The sequence below is a fragment of the Piliocolobus tephrosceles genome, chromosome 10 (assembly GCF_002776525.5).
Source record: "Piliocolobus tephrosceles isolate RC106 chromosome 10, ASM277652v3, whole genome shotgun sequence".
In the NCBI taxonomy this organism is placed as follows: domain Eukaryota; kingdom Metazoa; phylum Chordata; class Mammalia; order Primates; family Cercopithecidae; genus Piliocolobus; species Piliocolobus tephrosceles.
Window position 1 is genome coordinate 27982693 of NC_045443.1, and position 14587 is coordinate 27997279.

Sequence of the window (14587 nt, forward strand, 5' to 3'; positions counted from 1 at the left end):
CCTCATTCTTGGTATGCTGAAATTGAGCACTTGGCTAAGAAGCTGACAACCTAATCCATTCCTTTGTGAAGATTTTTGTTGTTTTGCTTTTCCCTTAAACAAGTAATCTGTGGGTGGATATCAAGCAAAATCATTATCCTTTTTGATCCTTGAAGTATATCTATCTTAACTTTGGCCAGTGGGAACTCTTTTAAGTTGGTTCCTATGTCCTTTTGTTACAATCCATTAGCATTTGAAAGTTTCTTTGTATTTTGACACAAGATGGTTCAGGCTTATTTTTATAAATTTCTTATTCCGGACCTGGAATCAGCCATTTCTCAAGGAGCCCTAATACCTGTCAGTGGACAATGGTGTTCACAGACCATATTCTGGATGCTAGGACTTCTCAGTTGATTCTTTCAGAAGTTTCTCAAGAAATAATCGATAAATAATGGTAGTTTTAATTCCCTTTTTCAAGTATCTGTAGCTTGTTTTTTCTTTTCGTCTTCTGCGTTAGATAAAATTTCGGAAACCACATTTCTGTAGTTCCTTATGCTGTTCCATAGTTTGTCTGTGCCTCTAGTGTTTAACCTCAGGTATGAGGTAGGATTTCAGTGAGATAATAGTGTTTATTATGTTAATGGTGTATCCTATTCTTAGATTACTAGCATTTACGAAATTACCTCCTTTGAATTATTGAAGTCATAAATTACATTAATAGGTTTTCAGTACACTGATGCATTTCTGAACCCTGGTCAGTTCATGGTGTATCATTCTTTTATTCTACCACTGATTTGCTGTGCTAGAATTTTACTTCAGATCATTTGTCCAGATGCCGTATTGCTCTGGAGAAACATGAGATCCTGCTGTTACTTACCTGGATCACGCCACGTGCCATTGCACTTCCAAGGGTCTGTCCTAGGAACTTCTAATTTAGTATTTGAAACCACTGTTTGTTTCCTTTGTCGAAGAAATCTTGGTACACATGGCATATCTTTTTCACACGGCAGTCATGGAGCAGTTACCTGATACACTTTTTTAAAATTAAACTTTTTATTTTAGTTTTTAATTTGCAGAAAGGTTTAATTTGCAGAAAGGTTCCAAGAATAGTAGAGAATCCTATATATTTCAGACCCAGGTTCCCCTGTTGTAAACATCTTAAAATATACTATGGTATATTTGTCACAACTAGTGAATTAATATTGATACTGAATCAATATTGAATTTATTGTTACTAAAGTCCCTACTTTGTTCAGATTTTCTTAGTTTTTTTTCTGACACCCTTTTTCTGTTCTAGAATCCCATCCAGTTTACTACATTACGTTTAGTCGTCGTAACTTCTTAGGTTTCTCTTGGGTGTGATGTTTCTCAGACTAGACTTGTTTTTGATGACTTTAACAGTTTTGAGAAGTACTAGTTATATATTTGGTAGAATGTCTTTCAACTTGTGTGTTTGGGGAGAAAAACCCCAGAAGTAAAGTGCCATTCTTGTCACATCATATCAAGAGTATAGGCTATTAAGATGATTTGTTTTGTTTGTTTTTTTGAGACAGGGTCTCACTCTGTCACTTAGGCTGGAGTGCAGTGGCACAATCACAGCTCACTGCAGCTTCGACCTTCCCAGGCTCTGGTGATCCTCTCACCTTTGTTTCCCCAGTAGCTGGGACTACAAGCACAAGACACCACGGCTAGCTAGTTTTTGTATTTTTTGTAGAGATGAGGTTTTGCCATGTTGCCAGGGCTGGTCTCGAACTCCTGGGTTCAAGTGATCTTCCCGCCTCAGCCTCCCAAAGTGCTGGGATTACAGGCAGTGAGCCACTGTGCCGGCCGTGATTTGTCCGTGATGATGCTAATCTTGATACCTGGCTGAGGTAGTACTTGTCCATTTTCTTCACCATAAAATTATATTTCCTCCCCTCTTTTCCGTACTCTACTCTTTAGAAGAAAGTTTTACAATGCAGAGCCCACACTTAAGGATCAGGAGGTATGTTCCACTTCTTTGAGAAAGAAGTGTCACATAAATTATGTACAATCCTTTTGTATGGCAAATTTGTTCATTCCCCCCTATTTATTTAATCATGTATATCAGTATGGACTCATGGGTATTTATTTTATACTATGTGTCATAATCCAATAAAATGTTATTTTTTTGCTCAAATTGTTCTGAGTTTAACCATTGGGAACTCTTTCCACTGGCTCTTCTGTTCCTTTGCCATGCCCCCATCATTTGTATTTTAAGCAATTACTTATTTTCTGGCACTACAAAATGCTCTGGGCTCTTTCTCTGTCCCATTCCTAGAATCAACATTTCTCCAAGGAGTCCTGACCGATGTGCTTTTGATTGGTCTGGAGGGTGACTACTACCTCTTTGAGGTGCCTCCTGGGACCCTCAAAATGTTAACTTTTATACTCTCTGTAGCCTGTATTTTAAGCCAGAGTATTCGAAGTACACTGAAGAAATGTGTTGAAAATCTATGCAACCATTTTTACATTATATACTAGCAAATAAACAATCTTTAATTTCTAGAATTTTCCATTTTCCACAGTGATATTGTTGATTGATTTGTAGTTTTCTTTCTTTGCTACGTTTCAGTATCAGGGTTATACCATTTTTTAAAATTTAATATAATTTTATTTTATGAGACGGAGTCTCGCTCTGTTGCCCAGGCTGGAGGCCAGTGGCACGATCTTGGCTCACTGCAACCTCCGCCTCCATGGTTCAAGCGATTCTCCTGCTTCAGCCTCCCAAGTAGCTGGGATTATAGGAATGCTCCACCACATCCAGCTAATTTTTGTATTTTTAGTAGAGATGGGGTTTCAGCATGTTGGCCAGGCTGGTCTCGAACTCCTGACCTCAAGCATTCTGCCCTCCTTGACCTCCCAGAGTGCTGGGATTACAGGTGTGAGCCACCGCACCTGGCCTGTACCATCTTTATGAAGTGAATTATGAAGCTTTCCAACCTTTTTTTATTTTGTAGAACAGTTGAAATATCACAACAATATACTAAGTTCTTAGATTGAAACTATTTTTAAATCACAAAGACAGTATATGTTTACTGTATAAAATTTCAAAAATCCCAATAAAAGAAAAAAAAGAATTGAAAGTTCAGCCATGCTTGTATCGTTCCACAGGTTCATATTTTTAAGAACATATTAAATGTTACCTATTTTTCATAATAATGTTAACAACCACAATCAAACAATCAACAGTTGTTGAGCTCTGTTGTGTGTTGAAAAATCTCTGAACTTAGCGTCAGGAAACCTAGATCCTAATTTATGTTATTCACCTCAAGTTTTGTGGGCCTCCGTCTTCAGTCCTAGAATTAACATCTGATGTCCCTACTGGTTCTAAGTTTGCTTATTTTATTTCACACAAAAATAATCTCATTGCTTCATTTGAAGGATGGCACCAGATTTCATTCCTTATATCATGCTTTGCCTCTTGTCCTCTGTGCCTTGTACTAGCCTGTGATGCCTTCATTGCTCCCTTGTACCCCTTCTGCTGACTTCATGTCTGCCCTGCTAGACTCGGCACTCCACCTGCTGGCTGTTGAGGTTCAATGGTGGTGTCCTGGATGTGCCATGTAGTTCAAGGGTAAACGTAGGTCAAACAGATGAACTAAAACACATGCAGTCCAGTATGATTAAAGCAATCTTGTGAAGGTAGTCAACTGTTAGAAACTATTGGACATACTCAAATTTTTTAATTCACAGAAAAAACATTTTTGATAGTCATAAAAGTAGTTTAGGTTTAAAAACAACTTATATATAACTTTACTTCAAAAGTGCTTTCTTCTCTTAATCTCATTTATTTCTGACAAAAATTCTGGAATTAAGTGTTCCCGAGGAAACTGAGTCTCAGGGAGGTAACATGATTTGTTTAAGGTAACATATTAAATGGCAAATCTACAAATCAAACCAATTCTTGTCTTTTATATAGTACCAACATTCTTTAACCACATATACTTGCATATAGAGAAAATATTTCACAAGTTAGATATTTCCCAATTTATGTAGCTCTTTTTGTGTTAAAATGTAGGCATTTGAAGTTGTATATATATATATATAAAACCAACACCTGTGATTTGCAATATCAGCGTTATTGTGGGGATAATGTTAACAGTATTATATTGATTCTTTGAAAAGTAGCAATTGAGGGCAAAATATGTAAGTACTTTGAATTTTGATAAAAGACAGTGAATGCCACTCAGCCCAGGTTGAAGTATTAGCCTATATTAAAGACTACAATGTTGCAGTGCCTTTGAGTGCTACCAGGTGGCGTGAGTGCACCACACAGCTGTCTCTGAAATATTTATGATTTTTGGCATAAACTCCATATAGTTTTTGAACATTAAAATGTTAATGTTAATGTGAGTTTTAAATGAATGTGAATGTGATCTTGCATTACATTGTTACAGTAATGACCAGCTTTGCTGCCTTTTTTTGGACCACTTATATAAAAAGCTACAATATTTTAAGCTTTTGAAACTTTTAAATTTATTGTTAAACGTTATTATGATTTCATCGAAGGGAGGTGTAAAAAAGGCAAAATCACGACATTCTCACTATCCTAATGTAAAAACTATTCATTTTTCTCTCCTTACTCCCTCTGCATATGTGCATATATTTGTGTATTCATAATCATAATAAAGGTATATTTTATTTTTTGTAAAAAATTCTTCATGTTTGTTTTAATCAGAGTATAAAATGGCTTATTTTATCTATCAAGTCAGTAACCTGGTGGTTGATACATTCTCTTTCCAGAAAACTAGTGATTCACATTGTTTAATTGAGAGTTAGTAGTCAGTATTCATATTACTTGAGTTATTTTTAAGAGTGCATTTATATTTATCTATTTTCTGTAGTTCAAATACAAAATACAAAAATTCACAGTGCTTTGAAAAACAATATATCCTCGCTTTTAAAAATTTATGTATTCATTCCACAAGTATTTATTGCATGCATTTTAAGTGTTAAGCCATTGCCAAGAACAAGATAGACATCATTCTTGCCCTCAAGGGTTTCAATTCAGTGAGAAAAAAATGGGAAAATAAATAGGCTACTATACTTTGATGTCTTGAGGGAAGTGTACAGGGTCATTGAAGCTACAGAAAACCAAACAGATTTCAAAATCCTATTAAGCCTTTTTTCTTCATATAATTACAGCTCTTTTTTTATTCTTAATGCTCTCCATGGAAGATTAATCTTTACCTTATTTAATTGTATTCTGGTATCTAACCTAACCTACCTTCTCTTTTTTTTTTTGAGTCTGAGTTTTGCTTTTGTTGCCCAGGCTGGAGTGCAATGGCACGATCTCAGCTCACTGCACCCTCCGCCTTCTGGGTTCAAGCGATTCTCCTGCCTCAGCCTCCTGAGTAGCTTGGATTACAGGCATGCGCTACCATGACCGGCTAATTTTGTTTTTTTAGTAGAGATGGGGTTTCTCCATGTTGGTCAGGCAGGTCTCGAACTCCCGACCTCAGGTGTTCTGCCCGTCTTGGCCTCCCAAAGTGCTGGGATTACAGGCGTGAGCCACTGTGCCCAGCCTATCTTCTTGTAACAAACATATTCATCTCTAGATAATACCTTTAGCCCATGCCCTTATTCTCTGCAAATTAAAAAGTGTGTTCTTTTGGTCTTGCACTTCCTAAAATATGTCTAAGGAAGACTAGGGTTGTCAACTGTCTCTTGAAAAGTGGAATCTGAGGTCAAATGAATTTGAGAATCATTGTATATTAACCCTACATTTTGAAATTTCAAGATGCTTATTAGCATATTATCTGTTCTAAGAAATACTACCTTAACCCAATTTACCTCGGCATTTCCTAAACATTTTCAACAGAAAGAGTCTTTAAAAAAAATTCTTCTTAGCCTGTGGGACTAGTGTTAACATTTTGAGAAACGTTGAGCTAAATGAATTTTTTAAGTGTTTCCTTCCCTAATGCTGTATTCCAGCTTCCATGAGGTATCTGTAGCTTTTTAAAAAATCTTGTTGCAATGATACAAGTCTCATAATTGCATTGTAGAATTTGTTGTAATGGTACAAGTCTCATAATTGCATGGTAGAAATTTCTTAAAGCCCTATGTTTTATCTATTTATTTCTATATTCCAACTTTACTAACACTAATTGAGTTTAATTCTATTAGTGCTACTCATTAGCACCATAATTTCATTTATTTAACAGATATGTCATTAGTTCTTTCAGGGAAGGCACTAATGCCCAGAACTTTCAAAAAGCTTCAAACAGTATGTTCCCCTCCCTTTTTTTGTTTCCGTGAGTAAGATCAGAGTTTATAATATGTCCCAACTGCTTGCTCTGTGTAGAAAGGAGTTTGAAAAGCTTTCTTTTTAGTGGATTTAATGTTAATAGGAATAACACTGCTACCTTTTTTTTTCACTAAACAATTATATGAAATTATTTTTTAAAATAACTTTTCTTATTTTTAAGGTAAAGCTTTCCAGTTTGAATTTAGATGACCACGCAAAGAAGAAATTAATTAAACTTGTAGGAGAGCGATACTGCAAGACCACGGATGTGCTTACCATAAAAACAGATAGGTAATGGAAAAAAAGTGCAGCCGACTGGTCAGATATGTTTCCCCATTGTCTTCCAATTCCTTGGCAGTCCTTTTTAAAGAAATTATGTTGAAGATGGGGGAGGGGGTAGCCTTTTCTTATTAAGCAGAGTTCTCTAATTCATATTTTTAATATCCTCATACTAGCCTACTATTGCTGTGATCTTTATGCAGAGGCATGCTTAGCTAATTTATTTTTATCCTTGATTTTAATATGTCCATGTATATAAAACTCCAGAGAGATATTAGAAGAAAAAAGTGTGATTTGCTAGTGATTAATGCTTAAGCAGGCTTTTATACATTCAAAGCATATAAAAATCTTATAGTTCAAAAGTAAAATTATTAAAAGATCTATGTGGAAATTGATCAAGGCACATTTGTAAATAATCAAAATCTCAGAGCCAGGACAGATGTTTATAAAGGCAATATTAAATTTATCATATATGAATTTATAAATTGGGTCATTTTTATTTGAAGTAAAGAAAGGTTATTGGTATGTTTTCACTAAATAGCTATTTTATTTTTAGAATTATACTTTAGCTGTTTCCAAATTATGTCAAAATATAAAAGACCCACTTTTAGAGATAAGTAAGTGGACTAATCTGCTGTCTTCTTGCCCATCCCTGTTTGAAAGCATTTGGAGGTGTCAATTTTGATTAGGTCTCATGATTCGCAGTGGTGGGAAGAAGGAGCCTGACACACATGCAGAGACTGCAACAGTGTGGAGGCAGAAAAAGCTTGGGACCGTGGTTTGTGATTATTACCATATGGGAGAAAGTAGGTTTGAACTATATTAGGAATAGTCCTTTTACTTTATTTAGATAATGTTGGCTTTTCTAGTTCATGCAACTTAAGCGCCTTTAAAATGTTGTTGTTTGAAATTCTGTGAGTATCCAATAATGTTGCTTTTTTTTGTTGTTGTTAGCTATTTTTACAAGTCTTAGTGTATGGATATGTTTTATGGTAATTATTTAGAGTAGAGGACTTAAATAAATATAAGTACAGAATAAGCAGTATAGTTGAAGTTATTTGTCATATGATGGTGTTATTTGATATTTAAAGAAATTGGAAGTAATTGTATCTTTCTGTGTATTATTTCATTATCCTTAAAGCTCAATGTGTCATCTCATGTATGTAAATGTTTTACCTAATTTTAGGTTATTAGTTTCATTTTAAATACAGCAGCAATAGCACGGCATTGCATAGTGTAATTCACTTTTAAAAGAATCAGTGTAACTCATTTTTAAAAGAATCAGCTCTAGGAAAACCAAGGTCAACATCTATCATCTTTCTATATCTACGTCTTATTTATATTTTTAAATTTTTTTAGAGATTGAGTCACTCACTCTGTCACTCAGGCTGGAGGTCAGTGGCACAGTCATAGCTAACTGAAGCCTTGAACTCCTGGGCTTATGCAGTCTCCTGCCTCGGTTTCCCAAGTAGCTATGACTACAGATGTGCACCACCATGCTTGGCTAATTTTTTAATTTGTGTAGAAACAGGGTTTTGCTGTGTTGACCAGGCTGGTCTCAAACTCCTAGCCTCAAGCAACCCTCCCACCTCACTCTCTGGGATTACAGGCATGAGCTAGCACGCCCAGCCCTATGTCTGCTTTTTAGGTGAACTCATCAAATATGTTCATGCTATCTGGTAGATTCTTGGCACTGAGATGGTGAAGGGAACTTGGATTGGACACAATCTTAGTAAAAGTAGCGTAAAGCTCTTGTTATATACAAATAACTCCATTACTAATGAAAACAAAGAGATACTTGAAATTAAGTTAAAATAACACCAGTATTTAGCTTCCTCAAGTAATGAACTACAAAGACTATTTTTATTCCAAAAACAGTTTTCCTAAAGCAGAGAAGGAATATCTGAAAACATTATCTTCTGTATTTAGTATATTGCATGTTTTGCAAATTATTCTGTATACTGAGTTTTTAGAATTTTAACTTCTCCCGCTTTCCCTTTAATAGGTGCCCTTTAAGGAGGCAGAACCGTGATTATGCAGTGTATCTACTAACAGTGTTATACCATGAGTCTTGGGTAAGTGTGTGTGAATATTTAATGATTTTGTCAGTGTAATTTAGATGATGTTAACCTTTCAAAATACTCTGTGTGGCATGTACTCAGTTGAGTATTTTGTGAACTGCTAAATAATCTAAGTATGTATGAAATGTCATAGGTAGCTTCTATTGACTTTAAAAGTGAAGTAGGATTTGAAATACAATTATTCAGTTCATCGCAGGACCTTGCTGAAATCATATTCCTAAAATGCTTTGAAACTTCAGAGTTTTTGACTTTGGTTGTTTTTTTTTTTTTTTTTTTTTTTTGACTTTGGGTGAAAGTTGTTAGCTATGAAGAGAATAATAATTATTGTATAATTTGAGAATTTATAATTCATCCTCTTTAAATTGCAGAGCAAAACTTTATAGAAAGGTATTTTAAATGTTTATTGAAATTTTTAATGAACACATAACATTTTGTGTGAACATTTGACTGTTATACCTTAGGGACAACTAAGGGCAGTTAATTATAGCTTGAGTATTCTTGATCCAAAATGCTTGGGACCAGAAGTGTTTCAGATTTTAGGTTTTTTCAGGTTTCGGAATATTTGCATATTAATGTATAATGAGATATCTTGAGGATGGGACCCACGTCTAAACAGGAAGTTCATTTATGTTTCATATACACTTTATACACTTAGCCTAAAGGTAATTTTATACAATATTTTCAGTAATTGTGTGCATGAAACAAAATTTGACCATGCTCCATCACATGAGATCGGGTGTAAATTTTCCATGTGTGAGTCATACCAGTGTTCAAAAAGTTTTGGATTTTCAAGCATTTCAGATTTTGGATTTTCAGATTAGGAATGCTAACAGTATTTAAATAGTATTAAAAATACTCGAGTCTGAATGTATGGAGTTTTCATATAAGTATATACATTTATAAGGAAGATTTCACTATGTCTGAGCAACAGCTCATCTGATTTGAAGTTGGTAGCCAATATGTTTAGGTAACTCAAAGTTTGAAATGGTAATTTTTCAAATTAAAATAATTTTAGGTATGCATTTAAATTAAATTTTTTGTGCCTTACCCAACACAGGGGAACTCAATAGCATTTCATACTAGGAATATTCAAAGGAATAAAGATAGCTGGAGAAAGGGGTCATGTTCTTTAGAAAGGACTTCATATGTCAGTGTCTACAGAAACAGTGAAAAAAGGAAAAAGTAAAGAAAAATTGAAAAAATAAATAAAAGTTTTCATATGGAAGAGGGTTTACATTTGTTTTTCATGACTCTTAGAGATACAACAAGGTAGAAACAATAGTAAGACAGAGACAGACTTCAGTTTACTAAGTGAGAACTTTTTTTTTTTTTTAAGTTTTGCTTTGTTGCCCAGGCTGGAGTGCAGTGGTACGATCTCAGCTCACCGCAACCTCCGCTTCCCAGGCTCAAGTGATTCTTCTGCCTCAGCCGCTTGAGTAGCTGGGACCACAGGCATGCACCACTACCACCTGGCTAATTTTTGTACTTTTAGTAGGGACGAGGTTTTGCCATTTTGGCCAGGCTGGTCTCGAACTCCTGACCTCAGGTGATCCACCCACCTCGGCCTCCCAAAGTGCTGGGATTACAGGTGTGAGCTACCATGCCCAGCCCTCCCAAAGGGGAACTTTCTAAGAGAGCCACCATAAGATGCAATGAGCCACTTCAATAGGTAGAAGACATTCTGTCCATTGGCCACTTAGTGAAGACAGGGAAAAAATATATGCTCCTTGAATAGGTAGTTAAATTCCATGGCCTTTGGAACCTCCTTTCAGCCTGAGTTACTGTGATTCTGTGAGTACATGCAGCCGTTCTCTAAACTGCTCCCAGCTCTTCCTTCATGTTATGGTAAAAGAGTTTTAACACAAGAGGATGAATGGAAAGTGACAGAAAAAAAACTTAGTTGGGAGATTAGTAAATACAAAAAGTAGCTGGTAAGCTCTTCTCTTCTTTACAATTATTTCCATTATCATAATTTATCTGGATTTTCTAGTTCTGGCTTTAGGAGCAATATCAGAATAGCAGTTAATCTCTCTTTCCTAACAATTGATTTTAGAAACGCAGTTGGCTTAAGATAATTAAGTTTCCTTTTGAACCAGCAACAGGGCTGAAATAGCTACATTTTTATGGCTGTTACTGCTTAAAGAGTTAATAATGAACAATAAATACAACCCGTTTTGACTCTCTTATTTTGCCAGTATCTTATAAAATGAATTTGCCCGGAAGGAAATGATAGGCATAAATTCAGTAGAAGCTGATTTATGTGATTCTTTCTGTGGTTCCGTGACTTAGAATCCAAACAGGGTTGCCTTCTGGATTCACACAGAAGCCTTTGATCTTTAATGCTAATTACTTTGATGCCAGAATAAGTAGCCACATCCAACTGTCCAAACAAGCATACTTGAAGAATTCTATATTAACATTGTTTCTTGGTCCTTTCTAAACAAATACCATCAGTGAAGAAGATTTTGAATACAGATGAGCTGTGAAATTTTGCAGAGCTGCTAGAAAATAATTTTTATTTAATTGAAATTCATTTTCTTTCACCAACATGGAATTCATACTTGAAATTGATGTTATCACCTGTTATTTAATCAAATAGCCTCTTTTTAATCCATTGCTTGATTTTTTATAGGCTAGCATCTGAGCATTTAATATCCAAATATATGCTTCCCTTGGCTTTTTCTTTTTTTTTCTTTGAGACAGGGACTTGCTTTGTTGCCCACGCTGGAGTGCAGTGGTACAATCATGGCTCACTGCAGCCTTGGCCTCCTGGGTTCAAGTGGCCCTCCCACCTCAGCCTCCTGAATAGTTGGGACTAAAGGTACATGCCACCATGCCCAGTTAATTTTTGCATTTTTTTTTTTGTAGAGACAGGATTTCACTGTGTTGCCCAGGTTGGTCTTGAACTCCTAGGCTCAGGCAATCCATTCACCTTGGCCTCCCAAAGTGTTGGGATTATAGGCATGAGCCACTGTGCCCTGCCTTCCCTTGGCTTTTTAACCTTCCCCTAGAGGTTACCTCTAAGTAGCATTGAGGGGAAAGTAGCTGGTGTTTTTATGTAGCTCGTAGTACTGAAATCCCTCTGGTAGAAGGATATTACTGTTATATACTATTCAAAACAGTTTACTATAGAAGTGTCAAAGTAGACTTCAGTAAACAGACATCACAAAGCGTAAGCTTCAGGCGTAAAGGCTTAGTAATGCCTCAAAGAATACTTATTTCAGTGCTGGGAAGGTTAGAAAAGTGTCGCATATTCACTGGACCATTCATTTATCCTTCAGCAGTTTAAAGAAGCAAGGAGGCTGGGAGCATTTTGGGAGGCTGAGGCAGGCGGATTGCCTGAGCTCAGGAGTTCGATACCAGCCTGGGCAACATGATGAAACCCCCGTCTCTACTAAAAATACAAAAAATGAGCCTGGTGTGGTGGTGGGTGCCTCTAGTCCCAGCTGCTCGGGAGACTGAGGCATGATAATCGCTTGAACCCGGGAGTTGGAGGTTGCAGTGAGCCAAGATCGCACCACTGCACTCAGTCTGGGTGACAGAGTGAGACTCTGTCTCAAAAAATAATAATAATAATAATAATTTAAAAATAAATTAAGAAGCAAGGAGAGTTGTAGAGATTTGGTTTCCTATTTTAGTGTTACATATTGTTAGCATTGGAATACATTTTTAACCTTTGGAGCCAGACAGACATGGATTTGAATTCCAGGGCCATTGCTTAGTACCTGTGTAATAGTCAGCCTCTGACTATTTAATCTCTGAGGTTCAGTTTTTTTCCTAAGGATTTTTGGATGGATCAGGGAGAATTTGCATAAAGTGTCTAACAAATAGTGGACTCACCATAAGCGTCTATAAATATTGTTAATAATAAAATGAGGAAATTTTTTTCTTAGAATTTTAAATTCATGGTTTCCCAATTTCTAGTAATATATACAGTTTACATTTAATTTGGCAGAGTTTGTACAAGTAAAGTCAGATCTATACTCTTCAGGATGTGTGTCCTACTCACAGTTCGACATAATTGATGATAACACAACTTCCTTCATTTTAACTTTTTAGTGATTTTTTAAAAATTGAAACCTTCCGTAAATGACTGGGTTAAGAAATGATTGAATCATTTTGCAAAGTGACTTACACAAAAGATAAGCACAGATACTGGGGAAGAGAAAAAAACACTTGCTTTAGAAAAGTTAGAGATCTGAAATCAAATTTCAGAGATTCATGGATGATTATATTGAATTACTAATGGTTGCTTTTTTACATTTTAAAACTTCAGCTGTATTATTTGGATTTCATGATAGTCTTATTGCCAGAACTGTGTCTAGCTTTGTAATAAAATGGTTCTGAAAAGTCATGTAACAAATATTTCTAATTTAGCCAAGCAGTGTTGCACTCCTGTAGTCCCAGTTTCTCTGGAGGCTGGGGCAGGAGGATCTGTTGAGCCCAGGAATTCGAGTCCAGCTTGGGCAAATAGCAAGATCCCCCACCTCTAAAAATAAAAATTAAAAAAGTCTAAGTTGGAGAATTTTATACTTTCTAAGAGTTCATTTTAAAGGGGACATTATTACAGATATTTCTGATAAAAATGAATTCTTTTGCAGAGCCATAATCACCACTTAATCTGTCGGATGTATGAGTTCATTTTGATTGTGTATGCCTACACACCTGCATTTCCACTTGAGAATGCTTGAGCAATGTTTGCTATGTTGTTGTTCTCTTTTTGCATTCAACAACTATTTAGTTCTTGTGTACAAGATATGTTGCTAGGTGCCACTATCAAAATGAATGACCCCCTGCCTTAGGTACCTTGATTTCTGGAGGGAAACCGTTGGTTATAATATAATCTGTTGAGTTTAATGGAAGTAGGATCACAGTGCTGTGAGAGCCACAGACAAGGGTTAACTCTCCCTGAAAACATCACAGGAATGATGGTGGGTTTTAGAAGATGAATAGAAGTACACAGTACAGAGTGGGTGAAGAACTTTCTAAGCCTTGTGGGTTTAAAGAGCAGGCAGAAGTTTGGTGTAGCCAGGGTATAGAACTAACAGGGCCAAGAAAGGAGGTGAGGCTGGCAGTAAGAGACAGGCTGTGAAGCTCGTCATAGTGCTTATTTGCAAAATGTAGATTTGTAACCAGAGGGCAACATTGAGCTGATACAGTGTTTTACTAGTCATTTGAAAAAGTACTTCTCACTATTTTTGTTTTATTTTATTTTGGGGGCTTGTGTGTGTGTGTTTCACTAGACAATTTTAGAAGTTTGCTTTCTCTTTGGAGACTGAGTTTTGCTTTATCACCCAGGCTGGACTGCAGTAGCGCAATCATAGCTCACTGCATGCAGCCTCTACCTCCCAGGCTCAAACGATCCTCCCACCTCAGCCTCCCAAGTAGCTGGGACCGCAGGCAAGTGTAACCATGCAGAGCTAATTTTTTTATTTTTTGTAGAGACGAAGTCTCGCTCTGTTCACCACACTGTTCTCGAACTCCTGGGCTCAGGTGATCCTCCTGCCTCTGCCTCCCAAAGTGCTGGAATTACAAGTGTGAGCTACCACATCTGGCCCCCTCTGACTGTTTCACCGTTCATGAAACAGTAAACCATCCTGTGTCAAATGTCAAGTGCACGTTCGTTAAAAATGTTGCCCAGCAAATGTTGGCTGGGCACGGTGGCTCACGCCTATAATCCTAGCACTTTGGGAGGCTGAGGCAGGTGGATCACCTGAGGTCAGGAGTTTGAGACCAGCCTGGCCAACATGGTGAAACCCTGTCTCTACTAAAAATACAAAAATTAGCTGGGTGTGGTGGTGGGCACCTGTAATCCCAGCTACTGGGGAGGCTGAGGCAGGAGAATGGCTTGAACCCAGGAGGCGGAGGTTGCAGTGAGCCGAGATGGCACCACTGCACTCCAGCCTGGGCAACAAGAGTGAAACTCCGCCTCAAAATAAATAAATAAATAAATAAATAAATAAATAAATAAATAAATAAA

General features: G+C 36.6%; 1 protein-coding gene across 2 annotated transcripts in view; it reads left to right on the forward strand.

The window, feature by feature from the left end:
- MRPS35 (mitochondrial ribosomal protein S35) overlaps positions 1-14587 on the forward strand; it is a 43569-nt gene that overhangs the window by 17735 nt on the left and 11247 nt on the right. For both annotated transcript variants that reach the window (XM_023209015.1, XM_023209016.1), the window contains 2 exons: positions 6429-6538; positions 8532-8601. In XM_023209015.1, coding sequence (XP_023064783.1) covers positions 6429-6538; positions 8532-8601 — 180 coding nt within the window. The remainder of the gene's footprint in view (positions 1-6428; positions 6539-8531; positions 8602-14587) is intronic.